Genomic DNA, 12192 nt, shown 5'->3' with positions numbered 1-12192 from the left:
CGGATTGTCCACCCAGCCCTTCCATTGGCTGAAGCGCATCTTTGTCCTCACGGCCAATAGTGTGGCTCGGCCAGAATCCGCTCATTTCCATAATCTCGTCCCCCCGCGCAGGAGCGCCGCCGAAAACTCGCGAATCACCACGCAGCCCAAGCACAGCCTTAATTTGCCTACGGCCTCTTTAAGTAGCGAGGCGCTTCCGGCCGCCTGGGCCTTAACTGCGCTGCGTGCGCCTCCGGACGACTCTCGGTTGTTGCGCGCGCTTCCCGCTATGCCCGAGCCGGCCAAATCCGCTCCCGCGCCCAAGAAGGGCTCCAAGAAAGCGGTCACCAAACCCTAGAAGAAGGACGGCAAGAAGCGCAAGCGCAGCCGCAAGGAGAGTTACTCCATCTACGTGTACAAGGTGCTCAGGCAGGTGCACCCGGACACCGGCATCTCGTCCAAGGCCATGGGCATCATGAACTCCTTCGTCAACGACATCTTCGAGCGCATCGCCGGCGAGGCCTCCCGCCTGGCGCATTACAACAAGCGCTCCACCATCACGTCGCGGGAGATCCAGACGGCCGTGCGCCTGCTGCTGCCCGGCGAGCTGGCCAAGCACGCCGTGTCCGAGGGCACCAAGGCGGTCACCAAGTACACTAGCTCCAAGTGAGTCCCCGCCGGGAGGCGGCGCTCGCCCGGGGCGCCGGCGGCTTCGCTCCAAAGGCTCTTTTCAGAGCCACCCATCTTAATGAAAGAAGCTGTTCAGGTGCTGTATTGTGTATGTATGACTCCTACTATGTTGGGGCGTTTCTTTCCTAGTACATTAAGTTCATGCCTGTTGCGTTCAAATGTCCGTCTTTGTCCTTTTCATTTAAGCGATAGGATAGTTTATGCCTAGTTGGTGAAAAACGAAGTGGGGTGTAGGTATGATGTGGCCTGTTGGAGAGGACTGTTCTTGAAACTGGCTTCGGTTTTGCTACGTGCGGTTGAAGATATACACTACTACGTGAATTGCTTTTCATAAACTTATTTATGCACGATGAGATAGTCGTTAGGATAAAACCAGCAATTCTATTGTGTTACCAGTTGGCAAAACGGTGGTGGTACTTAAATATTTCATTATGTATGCTAAAAAGTGATGGCTTTTATATTTGGTTCCAACAAATCCCTCGAGTCGATACCTTCGATTCACAAACACCTCATATTCATGGAAAATTCTCCCATTAGGAAAATTGAAGCTGATTTTGATAGAGAAATTAACCCTTCCTGATGGTGCCTTCTCTCCCCCTAATCAAATCCCACAAAACCTGCCTAAAATATGGTAATGGTGATTTCCTCCAAGAACTGTTTCTTAGATTAGTTTGATTTAAAGGCTATTTTCACGTATTAGGAACGAAAAATGGGTAATTTCTGAAGTAGGAAAGAGACTCAAATGCTAGAGGAGCAGAAAGCCCAATATGGTTGGCAAAGTGAAAAGGCAGTTGATTAGCTTGAGAGTTTGTTCTCAGTGTTTAGGGAACTCTTGGATTGTTTTTAAGGCAGGGATCTGTTATAACCTTAAAAAAGATTACGCTGATTGCTTAGTGGTCGTAGACCCTAGGTTGCCCACAGTAGGAGCAAAAAAAAAAAAAACCAATTAGGAGGCTATTGTAGTGTTGCGGACTAGAGCAGTGATTCCTGAAATCTGGTCTCCAGATCAGGAGCATCAGCATTACCTGAAAAATCTATTGAAAGTGAGAAGTTCAGGCCCTGATAATCTGTGTTAATAGATCCTTTGGGTGATTCCAATGGGTGCCGCCTAAGTGTGAGAACCCCTAGGAAGTTTAGACACTTTGGATAGGAATACAGTGATGGTAATGGTCATGGTTAGCTATGTTGGAATTAGGATTATATTTTGGAGGTAAAATAGACTGGTTTTGGTGAGGAATAAGATTATATAAGAGCAAAACTACTAAGTTTTTGGTTTGAACAATTAGTGCTGTGTGGGTTTTTTTGTTCTTTTAAAGATTTGTTTATTTGAGAGAGAGTGTGTAGGTGGTGTGGACAGCCAGTGAGGGAGAGGGAAAGAATCTCAAGCAGACTCCCTGCTGATCGGGGAGCATGAGGCAGAATTGATCCCCCAGACTCTGAGATTATGATCTAAACTGAAATTAAGAGTCAGATACTTAACCGACTGAGCCCCCCAGAACGCCTCTGAACAACTGGGGCTGTAAATCAAAATAGAATACTGGGGGGCATCTGGGTGGCTCAGTCGTTAAGTGTCTGCCTTAGGCTGGGGTGGTGATCCCACTAGAGGAAAAAGTACATCCACAGGGGAGAATCGGAGAACTGAACCAGCCACTCATGGAATTCAGCCAAACTGGAAGCCCTGTTCTACCGTTGGACATCCAGTTAAGCCTGTTTGTCTGACATACTTTCATTTAAACTAGTTTGAATCTTGAAATGTTTGAGAAATAATAACATAATTTCCCAGCATAAACAATGATAGACCGTTTGTCCCAAAAGGTCTCAAAGAGGTTAAATGAGGTAGATAAGAAAAAAATAGAGGTGCTCCAACTGCACATTTGGACCAAGTCAACAAGTTAAATTAAAATCAATACTTCACCAGGGCCAGAGATTAATATTACCATCCAGGAGGATTGTCTGGGATTTAAAGAAATCTGAGATTTTATTTAAAAACTTAATGTAATTCTGTTACTAAAAATCTTAGTCTTTGTATGAGTTTTTCAGGGCTTCTTTAACAGAGGGCCAAAAACTGAGTGGCTTAAAACAACAGGAATTTGGGGCGCCTGGCTGGATCAAAGGTTAAGCCTTTGCCTTCGGCCCAGGTCATGATCTCAGGGTCCTGGGATCGAGCCCTGCATTGGGAGCTCTGCTTGGTGGGGAGCCTGCTTCACCATCTCTCTCTGCCCGCCTCCCTGCCTACTTGTGATCTCTTTCACTCTCTCTCAAATAAATAAATAAAATCGTTTAAAACAACAACAGGGATTTATTCTGCCGTAGTTCTGGAGGCTAGGAATCTGAAGTCAAGGTGTTGCCAGGGCCCGGTCCCTCTGAAGGCTCTTAAGGAGAATCCTCTGTTTTTTTTCCCCAGCTTCTGGTAGCTCCAGCGATTTTTTTTGGCATGTGACTGCATAACTCCGACCTCTAGCTCAGTTTACTTCCTGTGTGTTTGTATGTTTTCATGTTCATAGTCACATGGGATTTGGGCCCACCCTAATGACCTCATTTTAAATTGATTACAGGCAAATCTCATTTTATTGTGCTTTGCAGATAATGCATTGTTTACAAATTGAAGGCTTGCACCAACCCTATATGGAGCGAGCCTATTGGCATCATTTTTCCAACACCATTTGCTCACTCAATGTCTCTATCACATTTTGGTAATTCTTACAATAGTTCAAACTTTTCATTATTATTGTTATGGCAACCTGTGATCACTGATCACAGCTTGCTGAAAGCTCAGATGATTGTTAGCATTTTTATCAATAAAATATTTTGTAATTAAGGTATATATATCAGAGGTTTTTTTTTACATAATGCTATTGCACACTTAATAAAATACAACACAGTGTAAACATAACTTTTATATGTACTGAGTAACTCAAAATTTCATTTGATTTACTTTATTGGAATATTTGCTTTATTGTGGTGGTCTGGAACCTAACCCACAATATGTCAGAGGTATGACTGTACATCGCTGCAAAGACCCTACTTCCAAATAAGGCCACATTCTAAGGCCCTGGGGAGTTAGATTTCAACATATCTTTTCAGAGGACAAAATTCAATGCCTAACAGTAGTCAACAGCTGTGGTAAGTGGCACATGGCCCCCAATTACATGCACATCTAAGTCCGTAGAATCTGTGAATGTTACCTTATATGGCAAAGGGGACTTTACTGATACAATTTTGAAATAGGGAGATTATCCTCAATTATTTGGGTGAGCCCCAAATGTAATCACCAGGGTCCTTATCAGAGTAAAGCAGAAGGGTCAAGGGCGGAAAAAGGTGATGACAGCAGAGAGAGATTTGAAGATGATATGACACCTTTGAAGAGGAAAGAAGGGACCATGAGCAGAGAAAGGTCCCCGCCTACAAGCTGGAAAATGCATGGAAATGGAGTCTCTCCCTAGAGCCTTTGGAGAGAGTACAGTCTTGGTTTCCACTTGGTAAAACTGACTTTATATTTCTGATCTCTAGAACTGTAAGAGAATATGTGTTTAAGCCACAAAGTTTATAATACAGTTAGTTGACCCCTGAACAACACACTTGAACTGCACAGGTCCACTTGTACACATTTTTTGGATAAATATGGCCCAGAACTCCAAATGTATTTTCCTTATGATTTTAATCACATTTTCTTCTCTTTAGCCTACTTTATTGTAAGAAAATAGTATATGACGCGAACTATGTGTTAATGACTGATGTTATCAGAAGGCCTTCCTTCCAGTCAACAGTAGACTAGTAGTCCTTTGGGGGGAATCAGAATTCACATGCAGATTTTTGACTGCTCAAGGGTCAGTGCCCCAAACCCGTTGTTGTTCAAGGACCAACTGTAGGCGGTGTTTCCAGTGCCCTGGCGGAGAAGCTGAGGTCATCATCGAATCTGAAATACTTCAGGAAGATACAGAGTGGTTTCTGCACTGTAGACAATGAAGTGTGTTGTTGTGGGCAATGGTGCTGTTGGTAAAATATGTCTCCTGATATCCTACACAACAAACGGATTTCCACCTGCCCATGTACCGGTTGTTTTTGACAAGGATGCAGCCAGTTACGATTGGTGGAGGGCATATGCTCTTGGACTTCTTGACACTGCACGGCAAGAGGATTGTGAAAGATTACGGCCACTGAGTTATCCACAAACAGGTATATTTTCATCTGTTCGTCAGTGGTCTTACCATCCTCATCTGAAAATGTGAAGGAAAAGAGGGTGCCTGAGATAATGCTCCATTGCCCAAACACTCCTTTCTTGCTTTTTGGGACCCAAATTGATACCTGAGATGACCCCTCTGTGACTGAGAAACTTGCCAAGAACAGACAGAAGCCTATCACTCCAGGGACGGTTGAAAAGCTGGCCGGGGGATCTGAAGGCAGTCAAGTGTGTGGAGTGTTTTGCACTGGCACAGAAAGGCCTAAAGAATGTATTTGACGAAGCAACATGGGCTACCTTGGAGCTTGCCGGACCAGAGAGGAGCCGCCGGTGTGTGTTGCTGTGAACATCTTTCCAGAGCCCTTTCTCTATGGCTGGTGTCAGCATCACACTAAAAGCAATTTTAAATCAAACTCAAGATTAAGATTAAAAATCATTTTTGCAATAATGACAAGTGTCTGCACCTACCCACATGCACTCATGTGAGACAAGGCCCGGACGTATGATTCCTTTACCCCTCTCTAATTTGAGTAATTGTGTATTGTCAGAAAAGTGATTAGTACTAGTTATTGTTTTGTCATTTGTTTAAAACAAGACATGCTTGTGATGACTCTAGCAGATTAATGTGGGATTTTGAAGTTCCTTCCAGGCTCCATCCACTCTGGAGAATGATCTGGGACATTTAATTTTCTTTGTTTGTTTCTGGTTTTGGTAGGCAGTGGGGTGGGGTACAGGAGTGTGAGGGGGGGTTGTTTTTATTTAGTCATGTTTTTAAAATTCATTAACCATTGGACAGCCCTTAATGGGAGGAGGACGAATTGATTCCACATTCCACTTCCTAGATCTAGTTTAGAAAACTTGTTCTTCACCTCGTGCTCTTAGGAAGGAGTATAGTAAATGCCTCATTATAAATGAGGCATCATTTATAATGAGGCATTTACTGAACCACCCAGGCGCCCTAAATGTCTCATTTAAAAATGTACTCCTTCAGGGGTGCCTAGGTGGCTCAGTGGGTTAAAGCCTCTGCCTTCGGTTCAGGTCATGATCTCAGAGTCCTGGGATCAAGCCCCACATCGAGCCCTGAAGTGGGCTCTCTGCTGCGGGGGGGCGGGGAGCCTGCTTCCCTTTCTCTCTCTCTCTCTCTCTGCGTGCGCCTACTTGTGATCTCTATTAAAAAAAAAAACAAAAAACAAAAAACCACAACCCACTCCTTTTTGAAAGTTGCCTTTTCTCTCTACCCTTGAGTAGGTCCAGTATTTGATGAAACTCACGAAAGTTGGTGGAACATGTCTTGCCCCTCCTCTCTTCTAGGATGCACACTCTATATGTGACTGTGACTTTCAAGGAAATTTGTTTGCCATTTGCTGATTTTTTTTGAAGTTAATTTCTTCTTTCACTGATAAATGAAGAAAAGTATTGTGCCTTTGGAAGTACACCAAATGGATTGAGTACGTAATTAAAAAACATTTTTTCCCCTGTCAGTCATTGTCTTACATGCTTAGCAGAGATATCGAGCTTAATAGTGTACAATACAGTGTTCCTAGAATACAGCTGAAGACCTGGTAAATCGAGGAAATGTGAGGGGTGACACTGGGAGACAGATCTTTGGAATGATGCACATCCTCTTTCAAGCTGGGAGGATGAAGAAGCTGGGGGGTGTGGGTGGGGTGGGGAGAACATTTAACAACAGGAGACCAGTCAGGGGAATCCCCTTGTTTCTGTTTTGCATATGAGGAACCCTTAGAGTAGCTATTTGAGGGCTCTAATTTAATTTTAAAAAAATCATGGAGTCTTAAGACTCTTTGTGAGTGTTAATAAGAATTTTATCCACTTACTTTGGTTGCAGTTTCCAGTTTTTTAAAAAAATGTTTGGGTAATCTTCTCCATCTTCCCCTAATCCTAATTCTTGTAGATTGATTACTGTTGAACCAATGCTTCCTCCTGTCCCAATTCTTTGTATATGCGTTCTTTTCAGATGCAAATTAACAAATAACAAATAATAAATAACAAATTAACAAAAAACCCTTCACCAAAAAAAGAAAAAAAAAAAGATCAACTGTAATTTGTTACAACTGCAAAGACTATTTCCAATTAGGCCATGGAAACTAATACAACAGCTATATATAGGATTTTTTTTCACAATTGAAGAAATTTGAATATGGATTGTATATAACTTAATATTAAGTCGGGATTAAATTTGTTGTATGTAATAATGGTATGTAGTGATATAGGACAATGTCTTTATTTCTAAGGGAGAAATGCTAAAGTGTTTAGGGAGAAATGTCAGAATGTTTGCAACTTATTTTTAAATTTTTCAAAAAATGTGTAAGTGTGCATGAAAAGTGATAAAGCAAATGCAGCAAATTGTGACAATTAGTGAATCTAAATGAAGATATGGTTGAAGATCTACTTTTTTTTTTCAATTTTTCTATAGGTTTGAACTCCCCCTTCTTGAGAATTTTTTTTTTAATTGTGATTAAAGACTTTAAGTACGACAGAAACAGCTTTCATAGACATTATCATCCATTTTATTTTTGCAATAAAACAAATCTATGTTAACTACATAGTAGTTAACAAAACTATGTTAACTACACTTTCGTCAAGAACATACGATTTTTCATCTCATTAAAGGGCTTATGTATGTTTGGGAATGATCATCCATCCACTAACTAGAACTCTGAATGTTATCTCTCGCTCATCATACTTGCTCTACTCATTAAAGATTACAGTGACTTGGGGTGCCTGGGTAGCTCAGTGGGTTAAGCCTCTGCCTTCAGCTCAGGTCATGATCTCAGGGTCCTGGGATCCAGCCCCGCGGGCTCTCTGCTCAGCGGGAGCCTGCTTCCCCCTCTCTCACTGCTTGCTGCTCTGCCTACTTGTGATTTCTGTCAAATAAATAAAATAAGATCTTTAAAAAAAAAAAAAAGATTATAGTGACTTATGTGATTGCACTAGTCCAAGGATGCTCCAATTACATTGGCTTAGACATTTGGTTATTCTGAGGTTGAAAATGAAGTTGCATAGGGGAGTTTAGTCAAATTTGGTCTCAGTAGACCAAAACTAAGTCATTTCCAGGAAGAGAACACATCTTGACATGTTCTGGTGATTCTAAGTGCTTTCAGAAAGAGACGGCAGATCATCTACAAAAGAGCAAGAACCAGACTTTCTACCTCCAACCCCTTTCTCTTTCCTGAACTCCAGATTATCATAGTTCATATTCCCATTTGGGAATTTGGTCATTCCTATCTGATTCCTACTTGATATTTCCACTCAGATAGCTCCCAGGAGTCTCACAATTTTGTCCAAAATGGTACTTTGGATTTCTCCCTCCAAACCTACTCATCACTCATGTCAGTAAATAGCAGCTCTTTCTGAATGCTGTCCAAAAACCTGCAATTAATCCTTTATTCTTCTCCTGTCATAACCTACATTCAGCTCATCAGTTTCAATTAAAATATGTCTTCACTACTTCTCAGATCTCCAGTGATACCACCTATCTCTCTCCTATTACTCTTGCTCTCCTATAGTCTATTTTTTAACATAGCATCCTCGATGAGCTTTAAAAAAAAAAACAAGTCAAATAATGTCGTTACTCTGATCAAACTCTCCAAAGGCACTCCAACTCACTTGGAGGCACTCACAAAATCTTTGTGGTGGCCTATGAAGCCTCTCTATGGCCTACATGGTCTGACCTTCAGCTACCTCCCTGATCTCTTCTCCCTGCAGATATTCTCTTTGCTTGCTGTGTTTCAGCCTTACTAGCATTGCTTATTACTTGAACTCCCCAAACATGTGCCTGCCCCAAGGCCTTTGCACTTGTTTCCCAATTCTTAGAATCCACTTCTCCAAGGTAGGCTATGGCTCACTATCCTATCTATTCAGGCCTTTGCTCAAATATTAAGTGATCAGACCTGTTGTCCACACTGGATTCCATATTCTGTAGTACTCCATAGACCTATCATTCCCTGATTATATTTCTTCCATTTACTTCTTTTCAGCATCCACCAATGAACACATAGCTTTATGTGGACAGGGACTTTTTCTTCTCTGTTTACTGCTGCATCCCCAGCATGTTTTATTTATCTGAGGGTGCAAAATATGATTCCCCCCCCCCACACCTTTATTGCAGGAAGTGGTGTGCACCAATACTCATGGTGGAGCCTGAACAGATGTCTATTTTGTTTTCATACTTGTTAAGTGTAAAATTTAATGCCAAAGGGAATTACTGATGGATAACATAGTTATACTGAGTCATCTCCACCTTTAAGAATTAGCTATTTTTGCTTTCCTACCCAATATTCAGAGAATCCTCAGAACCAAACAGTGATGACTCCCTCCCCAACATGTAATTACAGCATCTGCCCAACATCCTGTGTGCCTCTTAAAATGTTTTCATTATATTCCTACCCTGTAAACTCAAACCTCCATTTTCTTTTCTCCTTCCCATTTCCATGCTTCAGCCTCCTGCCTAATCTCTTAGTAGATTCAAGCAAAGGCACATGCAAAAGCAGGAAGATGTTTCCTGGGGTCTAACCATTGGAAAGAAGGGATGGATTCAGTAGAATACTAGGAAATAACTTACTGTTTTTTAAATAGGCAGGGCAGACAGGAGGCAATAAAAATCACGCTGGAGGATCATATTTGGGATTTTATGTGGGTACATGAGAAAAAGAGTATGCACAAGGGGATGAGCTAGGACACCTGCAGTGCACTTAACATTTTTTTCCAGGAAGTTTTAGTTTTACACCTTTATTTTAGTATCTGATTTTCTGTTCTCACTTGACCTCTTTAAAATGTGTTTTCAAACACTAATGAAGGTAGAAAGGCAAAGTCCTATGCTGGATTTAGTGCCCTGAATTAATGAGGGGATATACGAAACTAATTTTCTAAATAGTATTACAAAGAGTTCTGGGAAATGACAATTAAGGAAAAAGGAGTAATTATCTGGGTGGTGACTGAAAACTCCAACAGGTTCTTACCAACTAATATGGCAACTATATAGACAGTATGTCAGTGGTTATCAAATATGTGAATCACCTGGAATGTTCCAGAGGTTGTCCATCCTTGCCTCCCTCCCTCAGTGCCCGTGATCTGGGTTCAGTGGAAATGTGTGGCTTTAGGGATAAACAGACTGACTGATTCAGGGTCAAATGGCCTCAAATATTAGGAAGCACTGCTTCTAAACATCCAGTCTCAAAAATGGAGAAAGCCCTTTTTCTCTAATATTTAGTGCTTCTATTTTCAGAGAGGAAGAAAACACAACTGTTCCAAGAAAGTGACAAACATTTTTCAGACTTAAAAGTTTTGACAATGTGAGTTCCTGGACATTTTATGATTAGCAGGCCCAGGTTCTGGAAATCCCTGAGAATCTATAAACCCTCTTTACTTTCTTCCTTTTCCAGATTGTTAAATATCAAAATTACAACTATGGGGAATTGTGTAACTTCTTAACACCTGAGCAAAAATGGTCTATTACAGATTAATCTAAGTGCCCTTTTTATTACCTGACAATCTAACGTCTCCAATTTGAGAAGTACGTACTGACTCAGTGTACCTAAAAGGAATACTAAACTGGGACAGGAGAGGTATGTAAACTAGAAATTACTTACGACAGAATCCAGATATCGAGATACACGAAAAGGAAAGAGGTTCTGAGGTGGTTTCAAAAGCACTGCTTCGCATTTATAACATGAATTTTTCACAGCAAGGAAAATGCAGTCACAAAGTACAATCCCAACTAATTGCTTTACAGTAAACACTCCTTAACACTAATTCCCACAATCTTTGAGACTTACGTTGACTGCCACGCATCGCTAACCGTTTGTTATAGCTGTTACTTTTCAGAATGAATACACCTAGCCTCTCCACCATGCAGAAAATCAGGACCCATCTTGGGTTCCTTTCTTGTTCTCCAAAAGAAAACGCTGATATTGCCTAAGTAGATAAAACTAAGTGCTATAAAATAAGAAGTATTTGAATATAAATAGAGAAAAAACAACTTCTTCCAGGGAGAAAATGGGTGGCTCTGAAAAGAGCCTTTGGAGCGAAGCCGCCGGCGCCCCGGGCGAGCGCCGCCTCCCGGCGGGGACTCACTTGGAGCTAGTGTACTTGGTGACCGCCTTGGTGCCCTCGGACACGGCGTGCTTGGCCAGCTCGCCGGGCAGCAGCAGGCGCACGGCCGTCTGGATCTCCCGCGACGTGATGGTGGAGCGCTTGTTGTAATGCGCCAGGCGGGAGGCCTCGCCGGCGATGCGCTCGAAGATGTCGTTGACGAAGGAGTTCATGATGCCCATGGCCTTGGACGAGATGCCGGTGTCCGGGTGCACCTGCCTGAGCACCTTGTACACGTAGATGGAGTAACTCTCCTTGCGGCTGCGCTTGCGCTTCTTGCCGTCCTTCTTCTAGGGTTTGGTGACCGCTTTCTTGGAGCCCTTCTTGGGCGCGGGAGCGGATTTGGCCGGCTCGGGCATAGCGGGAAGCGCGCGCAACAACCGAGAGTCGTCCGGAGGCGCACGCAGCGCAGTTAAGGCCCAGGCGGCCGGAAGCGCCTCGCTACTTAAAGAGGCCGTAGGCAAATTAAGGCTGTGCTTGGGCTGCGTGGTGATTCGCGAGTTTTCGGCGGCGCTCCTGCGCGGGGGGACGAGATTATGGAAATGAGCGGATTCTGGCCGAGCCACACTATTGGCCGTGAGGACAAAGATGCGCTTCAGCCAATGGAAGGGCTGGGTGGACAATCCGGGTTCTGCCTATAAAAGGGTGAAGCGGGGTGGCGCGCGGCGACTTTGTCGGTGGCTTAGCGGGAGGTGTTTTGCGGGAGCGTGATCGTCATGTCTGGCCGTGGCAAGCAAGGAGGCAAGGCCCGCGCCAAGGCCAAGTCGCGGTCGTCTCGCGCCGGCCTGCAGTTCCCGGTGGGCCGAGTGCACCGGCTGCTGCGCAAGGGCAACTACGCCGAGCGGGTGGGGGCCGGCGCGCCGGTGTACATGGCGGCGGTGCTGGAGTACCTGACGGCGGAGATCCTGGAGCTGGCGGGGAACGCGGCCCGAGACAACAAGAAGACGCGCATCATCCCGCGCCACCTCCAGCTGGCCATCCGCAACGACGAGGAGCTCAACAAGCTGTTGGGCAAAGTCACCATCGCCCAGGGCGGCGTCCTGCCCAACATCCAGGCCGTGTTGCTCCCCAAGAAGACGGAGAGCCATCACAAGGCAAAGGGCAAGTGAGGCCGGCGTCCTGAAGCCCAGCCAGCCCTGGTGTGGAAGAGGACACCTGTGAAATCAAAGGCTCTTTTAAGAGCCACCCACTCTCTCAAGTAAAAGAGTTGTTACAGTAGCCAGCTTGCTCCG

The 12192-nt window shown here is 43.8% G+C and overlaps 1 protein-coding gene and 3 pseudogenes across 1 annotated transcript; 3 read left to right on the top strand and 1 right to left on the bottom strand.

The window, feature by feature from the left end:
• The first annotated feature begins 130 nt into the window (after window positions 1–130).
• On the top strand, window positions 131–1611 carry LOC116567988 (annotated as a pseudogene).
• A 2043-nt stretch (window positions 1612–3654) lies between these two features.
• On the top strand, window positions 3655–5857 carry LOC116567323 (annotated as a pseudogene).
• A 4648-nt stretch (window positions 5858–10505) lies between these two features.
• On the bottom strand, window positions 10506–11463 carry LOC116567989 (annotated as a pseudogene).
• A 132-nt stretch (window positions 11464–11595) lies between these two features.
• Window positions 11596–12178, top strand: LOC116567984 (histone H2A type 2-A). The gene has a single exon (XM_032303392.1). It carries the CDS (start codon window positions 11677–11679, stop codon window positions 12067–12069), a length of 393 nt encoding a protein of 130 aa, XP_032159283.1. The 5' UTR covers window positions 11596–11676; the 3' UTR covers window positions 12070–12178.
• Window positions 12179–12192: the final 14 nt, after the last annotated feature.

Source organism: Mustela erminea, chromosome 10, assembly GCF_009829155.1.
Source record: "Mustela erminea isolate mMusErm1 chromosome 10, mMusErm1.Pri, whole genome shotgun sequence".
NCBI classification, from domain to species: Eukaryota; Metazoa; Chordata; class Mammalia; order Carnivora; family Mustelidae; genus Mustela; species Mustela erminea.
Note: the sequence above shows the minus strand (reverse complement) of the source record. Positions and strands in the feature narration are given on the sequence as shown.

Excerpts from the sequence above, each read along its gene's own strand:
- LOC116567984 (XM_032303392.1), top strand. The coding sequence starts at position 11,677 with ATGTCTGGCCGTGGCAAGCAAGGAGGCAAGGCCCGCGCCAAGGCCAAG.